The sequence below is a fragment of the Fukomys damarensis genome, unplaced genomic scaffold, assembly GCF_012274545.1.
Source record: "Fukomys damarensis isolate Sample0158 unplaced genomic scaffold, DMR_v1.0_HiC HiC_scaffold_25, whole genome shotgun sequence".
NCBI lineage: Eukaryota > Metazoa > Chordata > Mammalia > Rodentia > Bathyergidae > Fukomys > Fukomys damarensis.
In genome coordinates, this window is record NW_022900937.1 from 16309510 (window position 1) to 16336711 (window position 27202).

At 39.9% G+C, this 27202-nt stretch overlaps 1 protein-coding gene across 2 annotated transcripts in view; it reads left to right on the forward strand.

The window, feature by feature from the left end:
- Znf609 (zinc finger protein 609) overlaps positions 1–27202 on the forward strand; it is a 189825-nt gene that overhangs the window by 10562 nt on the left and 152061 nt on the right. For both annotated transcript variants that reach the window (XM_010641164.3, XM_010641163.3), the window contains exon 2: positions 16799–17672. In XM_010641164.3, the coding sequence (XP_010639466.1) occupies positions 16926–17672 (747 nt within the window). In that variant the 5' untranslated portion in view covers positions 16799–16925. The remainder of the gene's footprint in view (positions 1–16798; positions 17673–27202) is intronic.

Genomic DNA, 27202 nt, shown 5'->3' on the forward strand with positions numbered 1-27202 from the left:
TTTTTTTTTGTTTTTTTGTTTTTTTGTTTGTTTGTTTGTTTTTTGAGACAGGGTCTCACTATGTAGTTGAGACTGACCTGGAACTCACTGTGTCACCCAGGCTGGTCTCGAACTTACGGGGATCCTCCTGCTTCAGCCTCCTGAGTGCTGGGATTACAGGCATGCACCACCACGCCTGGCTTTCTGATTATTTTCATATTCCTTTTAAGATAACTTCATTCAACACATTTTACCCCAAATTGAATAAAGTAGGATAAAGCAGACCATGAAAGCCTTGCAGAATCCTTCAGATTCAAGTATGAGTTTTGTTGCCTTTACTGCTTATAGCAGTACTGTGGTTCCATACATCCAGAGGACTTGAAGGCAGGGCTGGGGTGCATACAGGTGCAGGAAAAACGGGTTAATCACAAGAACCAGTCTGCTGCTGTTGGAGGAAAAGAGGCATTATTGGACCCTTTGAGTGTTGTTGATCTTTGAGAGGTCATTGTAGTTTTATTTACTTTTCATTCCATAAATTTTTTTGATACCTATTATATGTGAGACCCCATCTAGCCACTAAAGATAATTAGTGAATAAAACATTTAAAAACTCAACTTCATGGATATTATCATTTAGTAGGAGATAAAAATAATAATTATATAGCATTAAGAAGGTGATAAATGAAGTAAAGATAACTACAGTAGAGTAAGGGGAATTGGGAATATGGGAGGAGTAAAAAAGGAATTGGGAGAGTTGTAGCTTTTAAGATGGTTGGTGCTAGTATATCTCACTGGGCTTCTGGGCCTGAGGTTAGTGAATGCTTTTTGACCGGCAGAGAGAAAGTGGCAGTGTCTGCAGTTGTTCCAGAGTCCAGCTGACGCAGAAGGGAAATAGCTACTTGTTATGTTCTTTTCTCCTGGCTGCTCCTCTGGCTGGCATGCCTGGAAGTTAATCAGGGTGAAAATTGCAGTCATTCATGTCTGCAAGACATCAGGGCTGGAACTGGAGGCCTTATAACCAGTTCCCTAATGGGTGGGATTTAGCCTGCTGCTGCCTGGTCCTCAGTGTCTGGAGTAATGGGTGACTTAAGCCTCTGAATTTTCTCGTTTCTCAGAAGAAAAACCCCCCAGATTGTGACAGTCCCTGTTTCTAGTGAAGCCTCAGCAGCTTTGGGGTTTAAGCTTTCAGAGTGTGCACTGTGATCCTGGCTTCAGTTTTGTAGTACTTTGATTTCCTCTCAACACATGACATTATATTTTAGACATCTCTAATCCTAGTTCAGAAACCTGAAGATGAAGATGTCATACATGATGTTTAGATATTCTGTTTTACTTGTGCATGTAGATGTTCTTAAAATTTCTTTACTGCCCTTTCCAAATCCTATTACTTCATTTTTTTTTCCTGTCGTCTCTTCCCTTTTTTCATACATGAAAATGTTAGGAGACAGTTGCTTAGGCCAGATTGCTCTTTTACTAATTGTTTGGACACTAAAATTTCTCCCTAATACACAAGATATATAATGTCTTATTTCTTTCCTTGAATTATGTGGGGTGCAGCTTGTGGATATCAAGCTCTCAGCTTGTTACCCTCTATGTCATTTGAGGTATCTGAGGTACAGGATATGTTGGGACATGTCTTTTCTACCTTAAATTATTTATACCACTGGATTTTGCACTTGTAGGTTCATAAGAAGGCACTTGTAGAAATGTGATCCTTTAGATGCATAACTTTAGAATTGATCTCCACCCCCCCACCCCAACCCACCATTGTCCTGGGCATCAAATCCAGGGCTTCATGTGTGATAGGTAAACACTGTACCGCTGAACTGTATCCCTACCCCTAAAAGTTCTACTGGGGTTCAAACTCAGGTCCTTGTACTTGCAAGGCAGACATGGCAGCACTGAGCTAAATCCCTAGCCCTCTAGAAGTTCTTAATGAACTTAGATTCATGCTAAGAAAAATCTGCTATTTGTAGATAACATTTGAGTGGTAATGTTGAATGGGAGTCTAGGCAGATTTTGCCCTATATTTCTCAGTAAGAATTTGTTTCCTGTGTATGAACTTGAAGTCATATAGTCTCTCTGTATAGTCTTAAGTGGTACAATAACTTATTTCTGTTGCGATTGGAGGGGTTAGGAGGTGGAGTACTGGGGTTTGAACTTGGAGCCCTTGACATAGGATCTAGCTGAATTGCTAAATTGCCTGGGTTGGGCTTGAACTTGCAGTCTTCCTACTTCAGCTTCCCTGCATGCTGGGATTACAGGTGTGCACTACTATGTCCAGCTTGTTATTGTGATTTTTAAAGCCAGCAGGTAAATGCCCTTCTTTTTCTTTAGTGTTTAATTCAAGTATATGTTGTTTCTCCTATAGTGGTTGAAAGGGTATCAACTGTATTGCTTTCATTAATTAAGAGTTTGAACATAGCTTAGTTTGCTGCTGTTTTCTTTATAGTAATGTTTCTGTAATTTGTATTTATATCCCCTTCCAATCCTAGCAGAGCTATAAATCCATGCATTATGGAGTTCAGATGAGTTGCGTATATCTGTCTGACAGGTTGGGAAGTGCAGGGTATTGTCTGGCAGTATTCTCTTCGTTATGAATCTTTTCCATAAGAAAGAAATTCTACTAAGAAAGAAATTTAACTAGGTCATACTTGGATAAGTGACATAATAGAGAGGTAACGTTTTCTTCTAAAACCAAATTTATATGTTAAACCTGATTGTGTGATCTTAAGCATTAGATTTAAAGAGTTACTGACATAAACACTGTTAGTGTCATTTTTTATTCCTTATATAATTTGTCTTCTTTCTAGACAGAAAATATTGTCATCATGATTTAATTCACATCTCAGATACTTTATGGAAGGAGACTGACCACTGAGTTGTAGTGCCACTAGGCTTTTTACTTCATAGGAATGATAAAGATGACAAGGGATTACATTTTTGTACAGAAAGACAGTATTAATATTTTTAAATGTTTGCTAGGCACAGTGGCATACACCTGTAGTTCCGGTTACTCCACAGGTCAAGCCCAGGAGTTGGGGGCTACAGAGCCCTGTGCTGGAGAGGTGTCCATATGAAGTAGCAGTATTGGGATTATTCCCGTGAATAGCCACATGGCTCCATGGCAGAGTGCTTGCCTAGCATGCTCAAAGCCTGGGTTTGAGTCCCAGAACTACAAAATGAGTTTAAAAAGTAGCCAATGTACTCCAGACTGGCCAACATAGCCAAATCCTGTCTCTTAAAAACAAAAACAATTAAAACAAATTTTTTTTCTTATAACAAAAGTGTGTGGGAGCTTGAAGGATTGAAATCCTTGCTTAAATAAAAGTGTCTTTGTTCTAATCAAAATGAGACTGAGCTGGAAAATGTGATGGAACTTAGAAAAGTTGCAAAATTATAGGAGTAATGAAGGGTTTATTTATTTATACATAAATGGGTTAAATAGTTCATTGATGGCAAATATGAAGATGTGGGTTTTTTGTTTGTTTGTTTTTTGTTTTTTTTTCGGTCCCAGGGATCAAACTGGAGACCTTGTGCCTGTAAGACAGGTGGTAGAGCTTGTAAAACAGGGGATCAGTCTTTTTTCTTTGACTAGAATGAACAAATCTTTTTTAGTGTGAACAGAAAGTACAGAAAAATACAAACAAGGATCAGAAATTATCCCAGAAATCTTAACATTTATTTAATACTTTCAAAACATTTTATTCTCTAGCTACGTAGGCTTTTTTAAAAAAAATCAATAAAGTTGATGAGATAACGTTTATCTACCTAAGAATTGAGAAATTCAAAAATAAATTGGAATGTATAGTGATAGAATACTACATCATGTTGTAAGGGGCATGGTCACTAAAGGACTTGCGTAGATTTTGAATGTTAGGTTGAGGGGCTAAAACCTGTATTATACAAAAATATTGGTAAAACGTAGATTAAAGATTGAGATGGGGCTGGGGATGTAGTTTAGTGGTAGTGTGTTTGTCTAACATTTGTAAGGCCCTAGATTCAGTCTCCAGTACTGTTGGGGTGGGGTTAGGGGAGAGTGAAATGCCTTGGTACAAGTAATATTGTGTCAGCTTATTAGGGTCAAGACATTAGGATAGTTTAATATGAAGAGATGTCACGTATGACAAATCATTAATAATTATATGTGGACAGAATTATTACCTGTAGACATTGTTTGGTTTGAAAAAACTTTTTGCAAGGTCTGGCCAAAGACAATTAAAATCCCTTCATAGATCTATAGTCTCTTCTTTACAGTTCTGAAAAGCATAACACTCTGAAAACTAAATTTTTTAAATAAAAGATAGGCATAAATCTGATTTTAATAGGCTATTTGTAATCTTTTTTGTTTTATTTCAAATAAATATTTATTTTGATATAGAAATACAATACAAAGTTTGATTTCTAGGTGCTGTTGTAGTTTTTACTGAGTGTTGCCCTATATATGATATCCTAATCATATCGGTGGTTGGTTTTTAATATTTTGTTTTGTTATACTTGTGTTTGTTTGTTTGTGGTACTGGGATCGAACTCAGATCCCCAAATTGTTCAGATTATACTTCAGAAGTATCTTGACTGTGTGAGATGAAATGTAGATGAGCTTTATCGTAGACAAGAATTGTTTTTAAAAAGAGGTGGGAAGTCTAAACCACCTTCCTAAGAATGAGCTAACAATTGCAGCCCCAAAGGAAATCAGTAATTTTAGTAAGCTGTTCCTAGAAAAATTAGCTGAGTGTGCCACCAGAGATATGTTGGCCACCATAGGAAGAGATTCAAAACTAAATAAAGAAAAAAGAAAACTTCTCTCGGGTTTATCTGATATTTGTGTTACTGTGTATTCTGGTGGCTCCAAGAAATAGATGCTGGAGCTGGTGCCCAAAGGATGTGAAAGCTTTAATAAAGATATGTTTAAAACAATCTGTAGCTTTTTTCCCCCTTTGAGGTGCTAGGGCATGGTAGGGCCTCATACATACTAGGCAAATACTCTACCCCTGAGCTACCCCTCATCCCTCAGCTCTTTTTTTGTAACTGTGGAGAGGGTAGGTAGAGATTGAGGATTAAACCCAGGGCCTTTACACTAAACTACATTCTCAGCCGTATTCCTCCCCGCTAACCCTGCTTGAAATTTTGAGATAGGTTTGCACTAAATTGCCCAGTCTAGGCTCAGATTTGGGGTCTTCCTGCCTCAGCCTACCAAAATGCTGGAATTACAGTCATTCACCACCAACCCTGGCTCCAAGATTCTCTTTCTCATTTTTAAATTGAATTAAATAAATAAATAAATAAATTTTGTGGTACTGGGGAATCAAACTCAGGACCTTACACTTCATTCTTAAATTTTAAGATTAGACCATGCTGGGATTACAATGCCATTCTGTTTTTTTTTTTTTTAACAATACCCCCCCCACTCCAGGTTTTAATATCATTGGTTTACCTCAGTTTTTGGTTAGTTATATCCTTATCAGTAATTAATTCTTTTAGATTCTGACAGATCTGTAAATCTCACATTATAATTAAATACTGAGTATCAATTGGTTAGTTTTTATTTACCTTTTTCTATCTTTCCTTCTCTTCCTGTCTTCTTTCTTCTCTCCCTCCTTCCCTTCTTGTCACCCTTCTAAATACCCTAACCTGTAAAGGTGGATGGCATGAGCGTCTTTATGTAGAATGCTACTAAATTGGGCTGAGAATGTAGTTCAGTGGTTGTGTGTTTGCCAAGCATGCACGAGGCCCTGGATTTAATCCCCAACTCTGAAAATTGATAAATATAATGCTACTTCAGGGCCAGGACCATGATCTAGTAAGGCAGTTCTTTTGTTCATAGTTATTTACTCTTTGATTTAGAAAAAAATAAAGTATACTGTACATATAGAAAGAGCAGTAAGTGCATGAATATTGTCTGCAACTCAATTTTGTATTGTTGTTGTTTTTCCAGGACTACAGAGTTTTAAATCTAGTCTCATGTATAACACACTTTTTTGTTTTGTTTTGAGACAGGGTCTCACTATGTAGCTCAGGATGGCCTTGAACTCATTATGTAGTCTAGGCTGGCCTCAAATTTACGTCAGTCTTCCTGCCTCAGCCTCCCAAGTGCTGGGATTACAGGCATGCGCCACCATGCCCAGTGTGCAACTCAGTTTTTACATATGTATACAACCAAGGAATCATGCAGTTCCAGATATCCATATAGACGATTTCCAACACCCTGCAAGGTTCCCTCGTGCTTCTTTCCAGTTCTCCTTCCAGACATGACCACTTTTCATAACCACTTTTGCCGCCTTTGATTTGTAGGTATTTAGTGTGATGTTTTGTCTGATAGGACATTTACATTATACATTTAGCTTTATATGGACAGTCTTGATTTCTGATAGCTCAGCTTTATAGTTTTTCAACTTTCTCCATGTGTGAAAGTGATACCCATCCAGTAGAAACCATTTTCCAAATTCTGAATTTGGACATTCGCCTGGGCTACCATTATGTATACTACTATGTCATGCTGGGCAGCAGCAGCTCCCAGTCAGCCACACAGTCACAAGGATAAATGATAGTTCTGTGTGTACTGTATTTTGAAGTTATGGAGTTCATTTGGTAAGTTAGGTATATGAAATACGTTTTGAGCTTTTTGATAAGAATTTATTTGGACATACCTCCATCGTAATTGAAGGAGCATCTGTACATGGGGGCTCTCAGGAGGTGGTTATGTTTAGAGCACCTGGTTTGTGGAGTACTCCTATTTTGGAAGTGTCTGTGCATGGCAGAAGCTGAAGAGTTTGACAGTATTCTAGAGCAGTTAGGTATTTTATTTATTTATTTTAATTTTTTGGTACTGAGGATTTAACTCAGGACTTCACACTTGTGAGGCGGGCGGTGGAACCGCTGAGCTAAAACCCTGACCCAGTTAGGCATTTTAGGAAATGTGGGGAATCACTTTGTTTTCTGATCTTCTGCCTACACTTTTTTTTTTTTTTTTTTTTTTTTTTTTTTAAGTGCTAGGGATTGAACCCAGAGTCCTTTTCATTGTTTTTTATTTTTTGGTTTGAGATGGGGTGTCACCAAATTGGCCAGGCTGGGTTTAAATTCGTGATCCTTCTGCCTCAGCCTCCCTGAGTGCTGGGATTATAGGCATGTGCTCTCACATCCAGCTTTGCCTAGAGCATACATGCTGCAACTAGCTGGTTGTAATCATTGAAAACGCTAAGAGTTTTTTCATCACTGACCTAGACTTTTTTTTTTTTTTTTTTTTTTTTTTTTTTTTTTTGGTACCGGGAGTTGAGCTTGGGTCCTTGCTGTTGCAAGGCAGGCAGGCCACTGAACTGCTCCGCTAAATCCCAGGCCCCTGACCTAGACTCTTAATGAGTTCTGCATTTCTTTATCATGGAGAGAGGAATCCACACTTTTATGTATGTGAAGACTGATTAGTAATTGAGCCAGTTTATGACTAGTGACAAATCAAGCTGAAGTTAGAGTAGAGAAGAGAAATTCCAGTAGGGCACTGTTAAGATCCTGCTCATTGAAGAAATTTATTGACTGAAATATGTGTTGAAAGCAGATTGTGAACCAAACACTTTGTTCTTCATTTGTGAGCAAAAAGACTTGAGGCCTTGGTCTCAGGCCGCTTACAGTCTGGTGAAGGAAACAGATGTTAATCACATAATCAAACACCTTAGGCCAGGGAGGAATGATAGGATATGCCAAAGAGGCTGACTGCCTTTCAGTGAAAGCCATGAGGCAAAAAGGTGCTGGGGACGGGGAACAGAGTGTGGCCATGAGACAAAGGTAGAGAAGTAGTAAGGCTACGTATATCGATTCTATCTTTTTCTATGGCAGGACCAACTGTACATATTGTTTCTCAGTAAGGGAAGTTTTCATTGTTCCCCTCCCCTTAGAGTCCTTGTGAAAGAGAGTTAAGAAGGGAGATAAAATCTAGAATATTAAAATTAAGGGTAATTCATTGCATTTTCTGAAAAGTGCTAGGCTTTTGCCTTCAAACCTGTGAGTCTTATTTTAGAGATAAGGTGATTGAAATGCAGAAAAGTTGATGCTTAGTCACAACAGTCTGTATTCAGGGCTAGTTTCTCAGCTCTCTTGATTCTTACCTGTCTCTACTGGTCACTTCATTCTTGAGAATTTTGTGAGGTCTTCTCCTTAGCACAGAAAGTTTACCTTTAGTGATAAGAACCAAATTATAAAGAACTATATGGTCCTTCAGTTATAAGAGGTGGAGGGATGACAGAGCTTGTATTGTTTCAGATATTCTTTGCTTTTTAATTCTTGGCCTTCTTATACACAGGTGGTGGTAAGGGTTTTCTGTGTGGGTCAGTTTCACTAAGTGAATCCCTATAGTTCTAGGGCTAAGTTACAGATTTCATGCTATTTAGCCTGTTCTGGGATATGTATGCTGGCACAGATTAATATTTTGTTTCTTTGGTACCAAGAATCGAACTCATGGCCTTGAGTTTGCAAGGCAGGCACTGTGCCCTGAGCTATATTCCCAGCCTCACAGAACAGTATTGACAAACACTGAGGATCAAAACCTGAGCCCTGTTGAATATCATTTCCTAGTGGAAGTATCCATTACTTATGTGTAATGCAATAGGTCAAGCCTCATAATCTTTGTCTGAGAATGGCAGCCTGTGAGGACCATAAAACTACTCATGAGCTGCAGCATTTAGAGACTTGGAGACAGAGATGCTACAGTTTTAGTTTTCTGTCCTTAAGTGACACATAGTCACATGAGCTCTGTTGAATTGGATATCTTCTCAAGTTGGCACTACATCAGTTCCTTGATCTCCACTGGAGATGTGGGCTGGGAGCTGTGGTACTTGAGAAAATGACACAGTTTCTTTGCTACAGTAATTAATGTAATAAATTAAGGAAGAGGCCCAAAGGGAAGTCGATTGTTTCTTGTAAGAGCCCTAGGTGAAAATTCAGTTGATTAGTGAGACATGCCTGTTCTTCCAGCTGGGTAAGCTCAGAGTCATGGAAGATGGTTTACATGTTGTACTGCTTTCACCTGAGGCTAGCTAAGTGTGGCGTGATTTCAGGGCAGCAGCTGGAATTCAGAGATGACATAATATGCCTTGCTTCTCAACAACTTCTTGTAGTCCATTGGTCTTTTGACATTTCCCTGGGGCATCAACCCCTGTTGATCATCCCACAATTTAGATTTGAAGGCCCGTCAGTGGGATCAGCAGTCCCGTAGGTCTGAACAGTTTATTAGAGAGATAGTCTAGATGTTAAAACCATGAGCATTGGGCCCAGGGATTTAGCTTAGTGGTGCTGCACCTGCCTTGCAAGCACAAGGTCCTGAGTTTGATCCCTGCTCCCGGAAAAATAAACTAAACAAACCATGAGCTTTGATAGCAATGGAATGCTTACCTAGTATGTAGGAGGCCCTGGGTTTAATCCTTAGTACTAAAAAAGAAAAAAAAAAAATGAGCCTGAGATTGGTATGTTGGCCCTGAGGCTTTTCTTTATACCTCTGGAGATTGAATTTAGGGCCTCATGCATATTAGGCAAGTGCTCTACTACTGAGCCATCTGTATGTGCACGTGCACTTACACACGCACATACAGTCTGAGATTGTTTTGAAGCAAGAAGGAGACTGTCACTACAGTGTAAAGTGTTGTGAGCCATCCTCAAAGTTAGGAGTAATTTTAAAAGAAAACCCAGATCACTGAGTATTTTCTCAATACCGTAGATAGCCTGTAAAAGGTATAACTGTGAATCAGTCCTCCTTAAGTTCAGATGCAAGAACTTTGTAAGAATATATGGGTCATTGTTTATATTTGATTTGTCTTGCATATTCAGTTTTGGATCCTTATACTATGCTTAGTGTACAATGGGATCTCCATTTTATAATGACACATTAAATTAATACTTAATGAAGCAACTTGGCTGGTGATGTCAATGGAAATTTGACACATCTCCTTCTAAGTACATTATTCTGCTGGGGATGAGGCTGAGTGGTAGAGCTATGGTCTAGCATTCATAAGGCTCTTGATTTAATCTCCAACAGTAACAAAAGTAAGAAAAATTTAAGTTCATTCTTTTCACTCTAACATGTTAACCTTCCTGCAGTTGAGTATAGTACTTTTTTCCTGTGGCATGCAGCTTTGGAGGGGAATACCTACCCAGACAGCACTGACATTCATATTTTATGTGTATGACCTCAGTCTTTCCAACAGATTATACACACTTTAACACAACTCTCACTTGCTTAGGCCAAAGCTTATAAGAAGATTCATCCGAAATGAAAACCTGGGGCTAGGGATTTAGCTCAGTGGTTCCGTTGCCTGCTTTGCAAGCACAAGGACCTGAGTTCAATCCCCAGTACCAAAAAAAAAAAAAAACAAACTGCAAACAAAATGAAAACCTGTAAGAGGAAAAGAAGACAGATAATTTATAGTAGAACAGAATTGCACAGTATATTTGCTGCTTAGAATGAATTGTTTGTAGGTAGTTACCAATTAAAGGAGTCCACTCTTGTTGACTCTGTCTAGGATGGATAAAGATTCCAACTGGGGGCCAGGGATTTAGCTCAGTGATTCTGCCACCTGCCTTGAAAACATAAGGTCCCAAGTTCAATCCCTGGTACCCCCCCCAAAAAAAAGTTCCAACTGGGAGGAAAGGCAAGTGCAGTTTTTCTTGCAAATGTTTGGTTATAAGAAGGGTTCGCTTGCTATTTTGGAGGTAGAGACTTCACTTGAAAACCTCTTTCTCATTTTTAGCCACCTTCTTTTTTTTCTTCTTCTTCTTCTTCTTCTTCTTCTTCTTCTTCTTCCTGTTCTGGAGATCAAACTCAGGACCTGGCACTTGCCAGACAGGCACTGTGCCACTGAGCTAAAAATCCCTGGCCCCATTCTTAGCCTTTTTGAGGAGAGGCCTTATTTATTCCTGGGTAGATGAGTGATGTGGTTTATGACTAATGCCCTTGAAAAGCAATTAATAACTTGAAATTTGTGATGTAAATTCTACTACCACTCTGTGTCTGGGAGTCTAAAAGCTGTTCCAAATGGAATCTGGGCTTTGATTGTTAGGAGGAGGTACAGAAGAGAAAGTGAATGTCATGAGTTGTCTTAGTCCTTTAGCCATATCCATTCAGAAAGGAGTTTCTTGGTGATAAGGTGCAGGAACAAAGAACAGATAATACTGAAAAGTCACAGTGCACAAGTGATTCCAGAGTCTGATGAATGGTAGTGCTAAGTAGGGAAGTGAAATATAGTTAGGCAGCAGAAGAAAAGAGGAAACTAGTCACAGAGTCTCTTGCAAATTGTGAATGCCTTATGGTCTCTGTAAGGTATTGGTTATCCAGATTCTGTACTTTCTCAGCTATGGAAGCAAGAGGTCAGTGCTTTTTATTCCCAGCTAGCATATTAGTTATACCGCCTCCTGGTTTTAAACATCTCTTCACTGACCTGTCAGAGAGTTGATTATTAACTGTAGAAAGCCAGAGTTGCTGTAGGGAGCAATAGGAAATGGTCTGGCTTCTGTAGCCAGGCTGATTGAAGAAAGACTCCTTAGTGATTTCACAATATACCTTTTGAAATGTAACACCAAAGTTACCATGAAGTCTGCTCAGCTTAAAAATCTGGATTGCTGGAAAATCATCTGGTTGAAAAGTAATATTTCTAATTATTTTTCAAAATAGAATAAGAGTTCTCTAAAAGACCATCAGGAACACTAAAAATAAGTCTTAAGGGTTTGTTTTCTTCATTTTTATTCTAGTTATTCAGAAATTCTAAGCAGTTTACTGGTAAGGAAAGGATTTTTTGATAGGTGCATCAGTGATATTTTTTGTGGGGGCGGTAGTAGGGGATCAAACTCAGGACTTTGCGCTTGCAAGGGAGGCAGCAGAACCACTGAGCTAAATTCCTGGCTCCCGCATCAATGGAATTACAGATTTTAAGAAGGCCCTAAATGTGTCTAGATGAAGCCTATCTCACAGAGAGGAATCATTTACTTATTCATCTGTTTATCTGACAAGTGATTTTTGCCTTTTCTGCTTATATGCTTTCAGTGATAGACATGGCTTTCTTAAACATTTGTAGGTTATTGTTGGAAATCTCAGTTCATTAAATTTCTTTTCTGAGTTAAACTTCTTTCTGTAATTTCTTACTAATTCCTTGTACCCTAAGCATCACAGAATAACTCTCTCTTCCACATTGTAACCATTATATATTTGAAGCTAACCAGCCCTTCTCCCTTCAGTGTTGTTCTTGCTAGAGTAAGAAACTATTTTCTAAGACCTTTTCTTTGCTTACAAAGTGGCTTCCCAGTCTTACCATACTGTACTTTGCAGTGTATCCTTACACTTAGCAACTATCTCAAGATAAAGACACAGATCCCCAGATACTCTTGTTACCTCTAGCTCTCTTTTCAGAAGAAGCACACTTTTTAAAAAAATGTAATGGTAGAGTATTACTTGCTTACTAGAAAGAACAAACTAAAACCAGAACAAAACAGGTTGTGGTATATGCAATTGGAACAACAGGAAATTGAGGGTTAACTTTTTTGTAAGATGACCATTCCCCTCATTCTCACCAAGTCACTAAGTTGCTCAGATGAGGCTTGACCTTGTGATCCTCCTGCCTCAACCTTCCAGAGTGCTGAGATTACAAGTATATACCACCATATTCAGTGTTTTTTGTTTGTGTGTTTGTTTGAGGCAGGGTCTCGCTCTGTACTTCAGGCTGGCCTTGAACTCCCTATAGCCCAGGGTGGCCTCACACTCACAGCAGAGCTTCTCCTTCAGCCTCCTGAGTACTTGTAGGTGTATACCACTGTGTCCGAGCCTGGCTTGATTATTTAGTGTCTCACTAAGTTGCCCAGTGTGACCTCAAATTTTTTATCTTTCTGCCTCAGCCTCCCAAGTAGCTGGGATTATAGGTATATGCCATCATGCCTGGATCGGGTGTTTTGTTGCCATTGTTGTTGTTTTGTACGGGGGACCTTGTGCTTGTGAGGCAGGCAGTGGGACCACTGAGGTAAATCCCCAGCCCCTGCTCAGGTGTTTTTGTAACTTATGGTTTGTCTTTATTTCTTGGTATTAGGGCTGAATTTCTGAGCTTTAACATTATTATACAGTATTGATTTTTACCTCCTTTTCTTTTTAGGGATAATTTTTAGTGTATGTGTTGAGCTTTCCCTTCATGTTACCAAATTTAATGGTGTTTGATTTGTAAGAATTACTTAAATTTGTGCTACTTTGAACTGATTTTAGTGTTCTAGCTAATTTTTGACAAGATATATGTCACTACATAACCGTAAATAAACTTTACATGTGAGAAACAACCTGATTTAGTTTAAGATTAAATATTTTCTCTTCCAAATTCTGTAGATTGTTGTTCTCTTTCAACAATTAATATTGCAAAGTAATCTGAAGTTGGCCCAATTTTTTGTCCTCTTTTTGTTTGTTTTGTTTTTGGTACCTGGGATCGAACTTGGGATCTTGTGCTTGCAAGGCAGGCGGTGGAACCACTGAGCTAAATCCCTGACCCCTGTCCTTTATATTTTAAAAAAATTTGCCAAAATGTGTGCAAGTTTATCTTTTTAAATTAATTTTGTTGAAAATGTGCTGAACTTTTCCAGTCTGCATGCAAAATCTTTGTTCTGTTCAAAATGTTATTCATGTAGAATGTCTTCCGTATGTTGCTCTTCTCCCATTTGTTCTAATCTCATTTTCCTTCAGTGACGTTCACCCTTGAGTTCTGTTTGCTTCATTTTTTTCTCTTCATCATCCAATTGTGTTTAATTCTGGGAAAATATCTAAGTGTCTTATATGTTATTGATTCATTCCTCACTGTTTTATTGCTGTGCTTTTCTGATTTCTGTATGAATTTTAATCGATATTGCTTGTATCTTTGTGTGTGTGAATGTACAGTAACCACTGGTGATGTAACCTGGGACCTTGTACATTTATTTACATAGCCCTCTACCAGTGTGTCATACCCTTGTCTCCCCTTTGTTAGGGTTTTTTTGGGGGGGTACCAGGGATTGAACTTGGGACCTTGCCCAATCCCTGGCCCTGTTTTGTTTTGTTTTTTGAGAATGGGTCTCATCAAGTAGTTCAGATTGTCCTTGAACTCATTACATAGCCCAAGCTTGCTTCAAACTCGTGATTCTACTGCCTCAGCTTTCCCAGAACTGGGATTACAGGCGAGCACCACTGTGGCTGTCTTGTTCTATATGTGCTTTTGTTTGTTTATTAATTTATTTTTGGTACGGTGATTGAACTCGGGACTTTGTGCTTGTGAAGCAGGTGGCAGAACCACTGAGCTAAATCATCGGCCCTGTGCTTTTGTTCTTTCATCTAAGTTTTATATCATTTCAGCCTGTCATCTTCTTATTGGCATACTCTCTTCCTTATTGGCATACTTTATTTATCCTGTCCCATACATCTGGTCAGCCAGAGTAATAGTGTGATAACCATCAGAAGCTCAGTGAGCACTTTCTTTATATGTGTATGCTTTCCTTTATATAATCCTCAAGTCTTTCTTAATTGCCATCCTGTTTTTATATAGAAAAGTTTTGTGTTTCCAAGGATGAAACAACGTGGAGTTGTGTTGGTGATTAAATTGCATGCTAATGGTAGTGCAGCTATGGAATATAGAGAGTAAACCTTGGATTAATGTGGATTATGCACTAACCCTAGCTATAATGACAAAGATTACAGAGGTGATAAATTATGATTTTAGGGAAAATACATGCCCTAATAATAATCCTCATAGTGGAGCCTGAGTTTAACATTGCCTTTTCAAGGGTCAGAGATTTAGTTCAGTGGTTCCACTGCCTGCCTCGCAATTGCAAGGACCCTTGTTTGATCCCTGGTACCAAAAAAACAAAAACAAAAACAAAAACAAAAAACCTTGCCTTTTCTAGAAATACCCTCAGCTCCTCATAGTAGAATTATTTTCAATACCATGTTCCGTTGCCTTATTCACTCTTTTTCTTCACTGCTGTATTCTCAGCAGGTACCTAGTTCAGTGCCTGGCCCATAGCAGGCAATAAAATTTAAAAACATCAAATAAATTATTACTCTTTCATGGAGGCCAAGTATTTATGTGTACTATTGAGCATTCCAATATTTATTAGTAAATTCCACTTACTAAAAATTCCTTCAGAATTTTTTATCATTTTCAAAGGTCCCATCTCTGTTTTTCCAGGGATTATATTTCCTTTATCTTGTGGGTGACTTTTTGTCATACATCCACATCTTCCCCCCCACGCACACCTTTGTTTAGCCTGTATGAAGTAAGAACTCCAGAAGCTTGACATTTGCTGATAAGCAGTGGTCAAATGCTGTTGGCCGTAAGCTTCCCACTCTGGTCATGGATATATTTTCTACTCAAGTCTGTAGCTAAATGTCAAATTAATATTCACCCTTTAAATCATAGTTGCTAGCACACCTTCCCCTGGTACAGCTTTGCTGTTCTAGGGTGACATCATTTCTTGCTCCTGCACTCTGGATCCTTGATGCTGTTCTGAGGGAGTAGGTTAAAAACACAGTTTGTCTTGTTTCTCTCCTTTCTATAGCACTTACTTTTAGATAGCCACTTGCAGGGTACATACAGTATGACACTGATTTTCTCTTTGTGCTCATTTTATCTTATATAAGTTATTTTCTAAATGCACCTAGAAAGATGATGCACTGAAGAGTAAGCAAGAATGGAACTTTTTGGCTTTGTCATAAAATAAACCTGAATGGTATATGTTGACTGCATGTTTTCTAGATATTATACTGCCTAGGCCTATTGAGTCAGGAGACAGTGGAGAGGTATGAATTGCCATTTAATACTACCTTGCCCCCTTTTTTCCTTTCTTCCATGTGGTATGAAACCCTGCTGTTTCTGTCAATACAGTACTATCATTTTTATGTCAGAAAATACAAGAAAGTTCAGAGTTACTCCATATCCTGGCAAGTTTGTTTTGTTTTGTTTTGTTGTGGCACTGGGGATTGGACCCAAGGCCTTCACATTGAGCTATATCCCAGCCCATTTTTAATTTCTTTGATTTGAAGATAGGGTCTTGCTAAGTTGCCCAGCCTGAGTTCAGACTCAAAATCCTCCTTCCTCAGCCTCCCAGAGTGTAGCACTACAGGTATGTGCCCCCATGCCTGCTTTATAAGTATTTTACTAGGATGTGGGAAAGACCACATTTAACCCTGCTTTTTGTACCTGATTAGAAAACTGGAGTTTGATAAGGCTGATGTAACTTCTTTGGCCTAAAATGATTCTGAGTCTCTCTGAAAATAGTTTTAGAAGCTGCAGCTTTCCAAATTCTGCTTGCTTTTTCTCTTTTATGCATCCATACTTAGGCTTTTTCTTCCCAATTGTAGAATGGCAAAGAATTTCTTCATATACTATTTTTAGTAGGGACTGGTCCTATTAATAGAGGACTGTAAAAACCTTTGCTCAATCATTCGCAGAAGCAAGGAGAAAGGGGGTATGAGTAAACTAGCAGTAGAATTTTAATCATTGATATTCCAGGGCCTAACCTATGTTGATTAAGGGTGGATTGTTTGCTAGCCTTGGTATAAAAGTAAGTCTCTGAGGAAAAGGAAACTAACTCTGGAGGACCCCAAGACTCATCACAGACTCTCTGGGCAATTGGAAATATACTGTCTCCTGGGGATGGAGTGGGAGTTAACTCTTCCCTAGGTTCAGTGTAATTTGGTTAGACATGCACATTAACCTGTTTGTCTTGTCCATTGTGGTGTGACAGCCATACAGAAAGGGTCTGTTTTGTGTGGGAGTTTATTTCAGGCTGTCTCCTTGCCTGTATTGTTTCCTTTAACAGCTTTTTAAATTTTCTTTTTCCAGCAATGATGTTGTCCACTGGGCATGTACTGACCAATGTGGCAGGTCTGAGAACATAGCTGAAGCTGAAAATAGGAAAGCTGGGGGCAAGGAAGAGCCTTGAATCTTGAGGTGGGACGTTGACTCTAAGATGTCCTTGAGCAGTGGAGCCTCCGGAGGGAAAGGAGTGGATGCAAACCCGGTTGAGACATACGACAGTGGGGATGAATGGGACATTGGAGTAGGGAATCTCATCATTGACCTGGACGCCGATCTGGAAAAGGACCAGCAGAAACTGGAAATGTCAGGCTCAAAGGAGGTGGGGATACCGGCTCCCAATGCTGTGGCCACACTACCAGACAACATCAAGTTTGTGACCCCAGTGCCAGGTCCTCAAGGGAAGGAAGGCAAATCAAAATCCAAAAGGAATAAGAGTGGCAAAGACACTAGCAAACCTACTCCAGGGACTTCCTTGTACACTCCAAGTGAGGGGGCAGCTAGCAAGAAAGAGGTGCAGGGGCGCTCAGGAGATGGTGCCAATGCAGGAGGCCTGGTTGCTGCTATTGCTCCCAAGGGCTCGGAGAAGGCGGCTAAGGCATCACGCAGTGTAGCCGGCTCCAAAAAGGAGAAGGAGAACAGTTCGTCTAAGAGCAAGAAGGAGAGAAGCGAAGGAGTGGGGACTTGTTCAGAAAAGGATCCTGGGGTCCTCCAGCCAGTTGCCTTGGGAGGACGGGGTGGTCAGTATGATGGAAGTGCAGGGGTGGATACAGGCGCTGTGGAGCCACTTGGGAGTATAGCGATTGAGCCTGGGGCAGCGCTCAATCCTTTGGGAGCTAAACCGGAGCCAGAGGAAGGGGAGAATGAGTGTCGCCCGCTAAAGAAAGTCAAGTCTGAAAAGGTAAGAGGTGGCCAGATCTGGCTGCCCACTGCCAGTCAAAACTACCCTGGATTAACCGCCAAATGCTGTGTGCACTCTGTGGGAGGCTCATTAGTTTGTGGGTAATGACCAATTACAAGGTCAGAGCAGCTGGTAATGATAATGTGGTTTTATTCCAAATTAGAGGATTCCCTACAGACCCATTTACAGCCAGCTTGGACATTTTGGAATAGTGTATATATTGTTGGGGGTAGCTGCTTGGTAGCGTGAATTTTCTGCTACCTTGTCTTTGTCCCACCTCAGACGTTTGTTGCTAGAGGCTGACATCAAACCTTTATGTGGTTTCCTGCTTCATTGACTTTCATCATCAAAGTCATAATAGTTGATGCACTTAATAGATCTTTGGTTACATGTTCATTTTGAGTGCTATTAATGGAATAAATGGTATTGCTGGGTTTCTAGAAGAGCAAAGGTTAATTAAATTTCATGGGGTTATCTACCAAGTGTTCTGTGGTGGCTACCAAAGAGCAGTGGGACGCAGCATCCGGGCTGGTAAATGACGGGCAGGAGGTACTAAGTGTATTGTGAAGAACTTGCTCAGGCCTTAAGAGTTACTATTGTGGCTGTGACAGCTTGGCCTAGAAATATTCTTTGGCCACTGAAAGTGTGCCTCTTTGCCAGGTATCTCCTGCAGCTATTGGGAATTAGAGTCTCCTCGTGGTTTTTATCGTTGCCAAATAGTGTAAATGATACCTTGTTTCTGCTTGACTTGGAAGGTTAGTGCCTGCAGCCCCAGGAGGGGTCAGGTCTGTGTCCCTCCTTTGGGAAGGTGATGATCTTAGTTGGTGTCTCAGGAAATGGAGTTTGTAGGGCTAGTAAGTTTGAGTCCAGGGTTAGCTCAGGCTACCTTCATCTTCAGCAGCTTCTAATTTCCTGCAAAGCAGCTGGCCTGTTGATGAACTGCTCATTGGCTCTTGATTTTCTGCTCTGTGCTCAGCTCATTCTGTGCTTTCAGCTGATCCCTGCAGATGCAGTATAAATTGATTTCTCTGTAATTACATCAGCTGCAGCAGGGAATACCTATTTCCATATGTAAGTGTTAATAAACAAAGACTGGATGTGTATGTTTGGGTGATGGTGCCCTTTAGTGCCTGGATTTTAGTGGTAGCTTGTGCTTTCTTTGCTGTAGGTATTTTGGTCTTTGCCTCTGGCACATCTGTAGCTTTTAGCAACATCTGGGCTTCTCTGGTAAAAGAGCTGTGAATTTCTTACACTAATAACACAATGGTGTATTCCTTTTTATCAGCAGCAGCTGCCAGAGAGGCTGCCTGTGTTTAGGTGGCAGATGTTTGAGTCCACCTCACTGGAGTACAGTTCCAGCTGGTAACTGGCATGGCTCATCCTGTGCTGGCTGTGATTTGCCATTTTCTCTGGGGTGCAGATGGATAATACTATTTTCAAGAGGCCTAGGAGTACCAGGAGTTCTTGCTTCTGTTCCAGGCCTATTAGACTGTTCCCTTCGTAATGGCTTGAGGAAACTCTGCCATACATCCATGTTGGTAATTGTTCTTCCTGTGCTGAAAGCCATCTGAGGGTGACTTTTTCTTTTCTATTACAATGCTTACGTTGCAGTCTTCTAAGCCCAGTTGTAGTTTATGGGTGAAAGGCTTAATGTTGCCTAGCTTCATACTGGATTTAAGTCTAAATGTCCATGATTGTATCCTACAGTGAAGCAAATGGAACCCATTTTCTTTCTTATAGGCGCATGGGTTGGTTGGGTAGCTGCCCTTCAGACTATAATTGGGCTGAAAGATGCAGTACATTCAGCTAACAAAACACCCTGGTGCCAGGGAGTTTTGCCTCTTAATGTGGCTTTGTCCCTCCTGGGAGACCGAGCATGGGGCAGTGGAGTGAAAGAGGAAAGGGAGATGGCACTTTAGTTTTTGAAGAAAAAATAAAATTGCTGAAAGTACTTTTGAAAGCAGAAAATTTGCAGTGCATTTTGACATTACCATGAACAAGAACCTGCTTTCACAGCCCTTCCTTTGTTCCTTCAACCCTTTTGAATATGCTGGTTCTGGGGCTACTTTACCGTATTGCCTTGGCCAGAGAAATAATTACCTAAAATGAATGTTTGGAAGTCAGTAGGCGATGAAAACACTCTGTGCCAGGGAGGGAGCATTTCTAGAATGGAAGGAGAGAGAGCAGGGCTGGGATTGTAGTTCAAGGGTAAAGTGCTTTACTAGCAAGCATGAAGCTTTGGATTGATTCCCAGAACCACAGATAAAGACATAGTGCCACCATGCCTGTAATTCCAGCACTTAGAAGGCTGAGGCAGGAGGATTGCTGCAAGTTTGAGGCCAACCTGGGCTATACAGTGAATTCAAGGGCAGCCTGAACTACAAAGGGAAAACCCTTTCTCAGAAAACAAAAGCAAAGCTTTCCAAAAAACAAAATAAAAGGAAGGAAGAAAGAAAAGGAAAGTTAGGAGCCTTGCAGGGAACAGCTCTTGAGAAATAAGAACCTCAGTTTTGGACATAAAAAAGGTGCTCAAGTCATTGTTTGGTGATGAAGGTTTTCTTTTCTGTGAAATACAGGCTTTCCTATGGCCTAACTGGTTTGGAATATTCCTTCTTTGTAGGGACAACCAACAGAAGCAAAACATCAAAACAGGTGTTTGGTTGTAGTCTAGAACTGCAACTCTGAGCTGGGAGTTAAGAGGTCAAACTCATGAAATTTGGAAAATGTCTAGAGTAGAATTCCCCCTCACCCCTGTGCCCCCTGCTTTGAAATAGGAGAGAAGACAGTGGGGTCTGCATTGCAGGGTAGAACTGTCCCCTGTTGACTCTAGTAATGAGGGAGATTTTAATATTCAAATTACCTATCTCAAGTCCTTCTCTCTCATCAAGGTAGATATTTCAGGCTGTGGCCAAGGAAATTTTCTGTCAGCCAAGGATATGGATTTGCCTTCATGGAATCTGCTTTTGCTCCGCCACACCTCTCTGGCAGGGCTCCCTGTACTGTTTCCTAGCATTCTAGGAGAGATCACAGATGGCTTTTAGCATTGCTGCTGCCGTGAATTGTTGTTGAACACTCCTGCCTCATACTTCCTGCCAGCAGAAAAGACTAGGGAGGGAATGTTGAGGGATAAACAAGACAGAACCTTCAAGCTCCTGCCTCCTCCTCTGCCTTTGGTTTGATTGATAGGTTGTTAATTTAGGAATGAAAGGGAGGTGGAGAGGAGGAAGGGCGCCTGACTGAGTACCCTTAGTTTAGTGCTTGTGTCGCCACTCTGACAGACAAGAAAAAAAAATAATTCACAAACTATAGATAGCAGTGATCTGTCCAGACACAGTCAGGGCTTATGTCCAGGAGTTTAAGGTGAACCACTATGTGGTATCCAGTAGTCTCTAGTGTCTAAAGGCTCTAGAATTTTGCAACCAGACGTCCCCTCTGTTCTCTCCTTAGCTGCTTTTGATCTTACAAGGTAGTTCTTTGCCCACGTTTATGTGTCAGTTCCTGCTGCTTTCAGAATGCTATAAGTACTTACCTCTTTCCTATTAATTTAGTGTGCAAAGAAAACATACTAATGTATTAAGAGCATCTTCCTTTGCCCTTGAATTTGTGTTCTTGCTCTAGTCTGTGCCTTCCAGCTCATTTCTTTTATGTTGCAATCCCTCATTGCCCAACCAAGGTCAAATCTCTCTTATGCCTTCTTATCCAAGGCTTTCTATCTTAATGCCTTCCTCTTCCACTAGCTGTTCTTTATCAGCTGTTGATGGCACATCCTTGAGCTTTGCTTCCTGAAGGCAAATGCCTTCAAGCATTTCCTTCATGGAAAAAATAAAAAAGAAGTTGATGTTTATGTGGGACCTAGTTGTATTCTGTATCTGTAAGCTTATTTTTTCATTCAGCAGCTCTGTTTTCCTTCTGGGTGTTGGAATTCAAGGAGGGCTCAGAGAAAAATTATTTTGTCCATTTTCCTCATTTTACAGAAGAGGAAACAGACCAGAAAATTTAAGTCATGTGACTTGTCCAGGCTCTCACAGTCAGGCAGTGGCAAAGTCAAACAAAGAAGTCAGGTTTCTGGACACTGTAATTTAAAAATTATTACTATTATTAATTAGTGATACGTAGTAAATGCATTCATTGTGGGAAATTGGTACATACACATATCACATCTTGATCCTTTTTAATTCCCCTTCTCCCCTTCCTCTCATTCTCCTCTCCCCATGGATGACAATTCTTACTCGTGTTTGTTACTTTGGATTTCTTAACAAATCTTTAGCTATAATGAAGGGTTCTCCATTTTCCTATTTAAAGACCACCTTAGAAATGTTGGATATTTCACTTGGTTTTCATAGTGACTAATAACACTCAGTGGAAGATCTTTAAGTTTAGGATTCTGGGCCAGGGATTTATTTAGCCCAATGGTTCTTCCAAGTTTGATCCCCAGTACCAAAAAAAAAAAAAAAAAAAAAATTAGTATTCTCTGGTAAAGTGATGATTTTTACAAAGAATAACCATTTATAGTTGAGGCAGAATTTATCCTGTTTATATAGAGAGGAAAAGTTTGATTGATTTATGATTTTAGCAGTACTGGGGATTGAACCAGGGACTCCTGAGCTACATCCCCAGTCCTTTTAAATTTTGAGTCAGGGTATATTGTTAAGTTGCCCAGGCTAGACTTGAACTTGTGGTCTCCTTGCCTCAGCCTCTCAGAGAAATTACAAGTGTGTGACCATGCACAGTGAAGAATTTTAAGGTGCTTCTTTTGAGTTGGACTGTTCTTAAGGGTGTGTGTGTTGAAATATATCTTGAGCTATATTTTCATTGTAATGATTGAGGCATTGCTAGTTCCTTTTTAATTTCTAATTAAGTTTATTGGTACATTTTAGGTATACATTATCACATTCATCATTGGGAATTTGTACCTGTACATGATATATCTTAGTTCTTGTTATTTTTTCCTTTTTAAAATTGAGATAATATAATTTATCAATGTTATGAAGAACAGATTGAATATTTGGCACATGGATAATGTGTATAATAATCTAATCAGGATAATCACTTGCATCTCCTTAAGCACTTATTATTTCTTTGTGTTGGGAACCTTTAAACTCTTGTAGTTTGTTATAAAATATATAATAAATTCTGAACTATAGTAATCCTACTGTGCTGTAGAACTTTAGAATTTATTTCTCCTAACTGTATTTTGGTATCAGCTATTTAATGATGGTTGTTTCCTTGTTTGACAATTGCAGGGAAGGGGAAAAAATCTGTTCTAGTACTTCTTTTTTTTTTTGGTTCCAGGGATCAAACTTGGGTCCTTCCATTTGCAAGGTAGGCAGCAGAAGCACTAAGCTAAATCTCCAGCCCTGTTCTAGTACTTCTTGCTTGAACATATCACTAATAGGCAAACACCTTCAAATGTATTGTGGGTATTTTTATTTTATAAAGAGAAGACACATTGCTAGATACTGCTGTCATTTTTCATCCAGTATGTTAAATGATTGCATTTTTGATTCTAGGTACTTGGTGCTGTGTTTTACACATCAGGGAATAAAGCAAAGATGGTCTCTGTGTTTGTTGTTTCAGTAGTGGCTGGGCCTTTACCCAAGTGCTCTGCCCCTGAGCTATATACTCCACCTCCAACTTGCACCCCCTGGGGTTTTTTTGTTTTGTTTTTGAGACATTCTCACAGTGTTGCCCAGGCTGGCTTCAAACTTGTGATCCTTCTGCCTCACCTCCCCAAATAGTTGGGAATACAAGCATGTGCCACTTTGCCTGGCAGTCCTTGCTTCTTGAGCATTTACAGCTCACCAACTACAGTAAAGTTCCTGAAAGTGTATCCTATAAAACCATGTGTATCACATCCTTTGAGTTTCAAAAATGCTGGTTCTTGGCCCTTTCCCAGATATGCTGTGCTTCCATGTCTCTCCAGAAAATTGCTATATATTCATTGACGTTTGTCTTTTTGAAGTAGTTATTAGAATCTGAAATACCAGCCTCCTAGATTTTAATTTCACAGCAATTCTGATGTATGATTTAATGGTTAAGCATGTACTCTGTAGCCAGAGTAATAAATTTAGGTTTGTCTATGTTTGTGTCCCTGCTCTGCCACTTATTAAGTGATCTTGACCATATTACTGAACTACTGTATTTTCTCACCTGCAGAATGAGGAAAATACTAATCTGTACCTAATGCACTTGTGAGCTATTAGTTCAGTTAAAAAACACTTAGAATAATACCTGGCACACTGGAAACATTTGATAAATATTTTTATTTTTACTTTTACTATTTTGGTACCAGGGATCAAACTTGGGTCCTTGAACTTGCAAGGCAGGTGGCAGAACCACTGAGCTAAATCCCCAGCCCTGAAAAATATTTAAAAAAATTTGACGAGTTGAAATATGTCTTATCTTCGCTAAGTAACATAGGCTGAAGAAAAAAATAATTCCATTATTCATGAAGCCCATTATGAACAGGTAAATATGTTGACTAAGATGTCAACACTATGCTTAGAGAAGTTCCTAACCTGGAACTTGGAAATCTGTATGCTAGTGATATGTTCCAAAGCTCCTGGTATTTATAATTGGAGGTAGGGTGGAGACCAGAAATAGGCCTCAGAGAGTATTGAAGTGACTTCATTGAATTTCAGATTTCATATGAATTGGGTTTCTATTGTTTTGGCCACATTCCTAGTATGGGGATGAGTATGTTGGATGGATGTCACTTTGGGTCTGCCAGTGTACTCAGTCTCATGGACCCTGGAAGAGCACTCGGTGTTTTTATTTCTGCACAAGGATGCATGGAAAAAATCTTGAGTCCCAGTTCTTAATTTTCCTACTGCAGTGTGAACTTATATTTTTGCCATTTGGGCACAAGAGCTTTTCCCAGCAGAGATTATTGGGGGAGGCAGCAGGGCCTGGGCTTTCAGGCTGGAGGTGGCAGTAACATACACAGCTGAGTGCCTGCCTCTGCTGGCTGGCTGTGCCCTCCTCTCTGTGGTTTTCACTCTTCAAGCCATGCTTGAGTAACCTGCCTCCAGAGCTGCTGACAGGGCCGTGTTCAGAGGCCTCGGAAATTACACTGTTCATTTCCTTATCATCCCCTGACCCGCAGTGCAGAGCCTTCTGGTGCAGGAACAAGACAGAAAAAATGCAGCCGGCTCCCAGCCAGCATGTGTCAAGAGCTACAAAGAAGGAAATTGGACTTGCTCACTTAAAAACCATAGGGTTAGGCTTTGATTTTTGGTTCCTGCAGAGAGTTATTTGTGTGTGAGAGCATGTTTTATCCCTGTGTATTGCAAAGCTGTGGATGGCAAAGCTGTGGAGGACGAGCATCTGAAAGCAGGAACAGGGGGAAGATAGCTTTTCTCTTCAGTTAATTTCCCAGTTGTGCCATTGGGATGGGCTGGGAAGCATTAGCATCAGGAAGGTGCCAGACCTTATTAATATTTTAAAATATATTTCTCTCAGTACAGTTTAGTCATGGTTGAGAGCACCCACATAAGACTCTTCCCTGGCTGGCTGAGGAGACATTTTTAACAGAGCTTTTTCCCTGAAGTCGTTCATCCTTGATCACATTGGCATAATCAACACTTAAACTACCTGAGAAAGTGTAGACTGACTCAGTCTTGGGTAAGAGAAATAGCTCTTTGGAGATGAAAGATAGTGTGACAAAAGAGAAACAGGGATTTAGGTTCTTAAGATTTTCTGCTTATAGGGAAAAATTCTATTCTAAGAGCAAATCTTGAGCCAGGAATGGTGGCACATGCCTGTAATCCCAGTACTCAGGAGGTTGAGGCAGGAGGATCACAGTGAGTTCAAGGCCAGCCTGGGCTACATAGTGAGTTTAGGGCCACCCTGAACTACAAAGGGAGTCCCTGCCTCAAAAAACAAACAAACAAAAAACCCCCCCAAAAGCCTGTCTTCATTTGGAGGAGCTGGTATTACAAAAACAGTCTACTTCTTTTTCTTTTGGTATCTTTCTGGCCTTAGAAACCCTATGGGAAAGATTTTCCAGGCTGGCCAAATAAAATATAGATGGTAGAAGGATTTTGTCTTGTTTTTTTTTTTGTTTGTTTGTTTGTTTTTAAGACAGGGTGATCTAGGCTGATTCTGAACTTGATATATATAGCCCAGCTTGGCCTTGGACTTGAAATCCTAACTCAGCCTTCCCTTTGCTGAGATTAGTTACCACCTTTGCTGCTATGACCAACCCAGTAAAAAGTATTTGAACAGTCTACACACATTATGTGTACTTAATTTTTCTTTTCCTGAATTCCTACTGCCTTAATGTCACTGGTGCCATTGGAGCCTTTGTGAAGTGGAAGGAAAAAAGAAAGGGAGGGGAGGGAAAGGAAAGAAGAGGAGGGGGGAAATCAAGAAAAGAAAAGAAAGGAAAGGAAGATCCTGTAGCTTTTAGACCCTTGTGGTGTTTTTTGTTTGTTTGTTTTTGTCTGGTTTTGGTTTTGGTACCAGAGATTGAACTCTGGACCTTGGCTTGGTAGGCAGGAGTGGTGCTACTGAGCTAAATCCCCTGGCCCACCTGGAGGTATTTTTAAACCTCTTTCTTATTGAAAATACTTTGTAGAGAAGTGTTCTTCACATGAGGTGATAGCCAAAGTGAGAGATATTTCTTTTTTCTCTTATAAAACAGCAAGCCCTGTACCATTAGCATCAGCAGCTTTTGAGAATTTGTTAAAATTTCAAATTTTAAATCATTCCAGACTCCAAAATCAGAAACTAGGCTTGAGATCTAGCAATTTAACATTAGCTGTCTTGTTATTGTGATACACACTAAAGTTTCAGAACCACTGTGATAAGTTACCTTTCTATTTTAATCAAACTGAAAGGTGGGGTGTGGTGGCACACACCTATAATCCCAGCCCTCAGGAAGCTGAGGCAGGAGAATTGCTTCCACAGAGGCCAGCCTAGGCTACATAATGATTCCAAGGACAGCCTGAAATACACAGTGAGATCCTGTCTCAAAAAAAAGAAGCCAGATATTATGGTGCACACTTGAAATCCCAGCACTGTGAGAGGCTTGGTCGAATCAGTAGTAACTCAAGTTTGAGCCCAGCCTGGGCAGTTTAGTGACTTAGCAAGACTCTGCCATCAAATAAATAAAAATAGCTGGAAATGTGGCTTAGTGCACAGGCCCTGGCTTCAGTTCCCATTATACCCCCCACAAAGTGAAAATGGAAATTTCCAAAAACTTTTTTAAGAGGTAAAAAATAACCTTGAGGGCTGGGGCTGTAACTCAGAGGCACAGCATCTGCCTGGCAAGTGAAAGGTCTTGAGTCTAACCCCCAGTACTAAAACAAAAAACCTTGGATGGTAGGTTGATTTTTTTTTCTTTGTTGTCCAGTTAAATCTTTCATTTTTGTGACCAAATTGACAGATACCTGAAGTTGGAAGGAATATGTAAGGTTTGAGACTTTGAGGACAGAAGATACATTCAAATTATTTACCTTTCTAAGCTTCACCTTTTTCAGTAATGTGGAAATAACAGTACTAACCTTATATGGTTATTGTGAGAATTA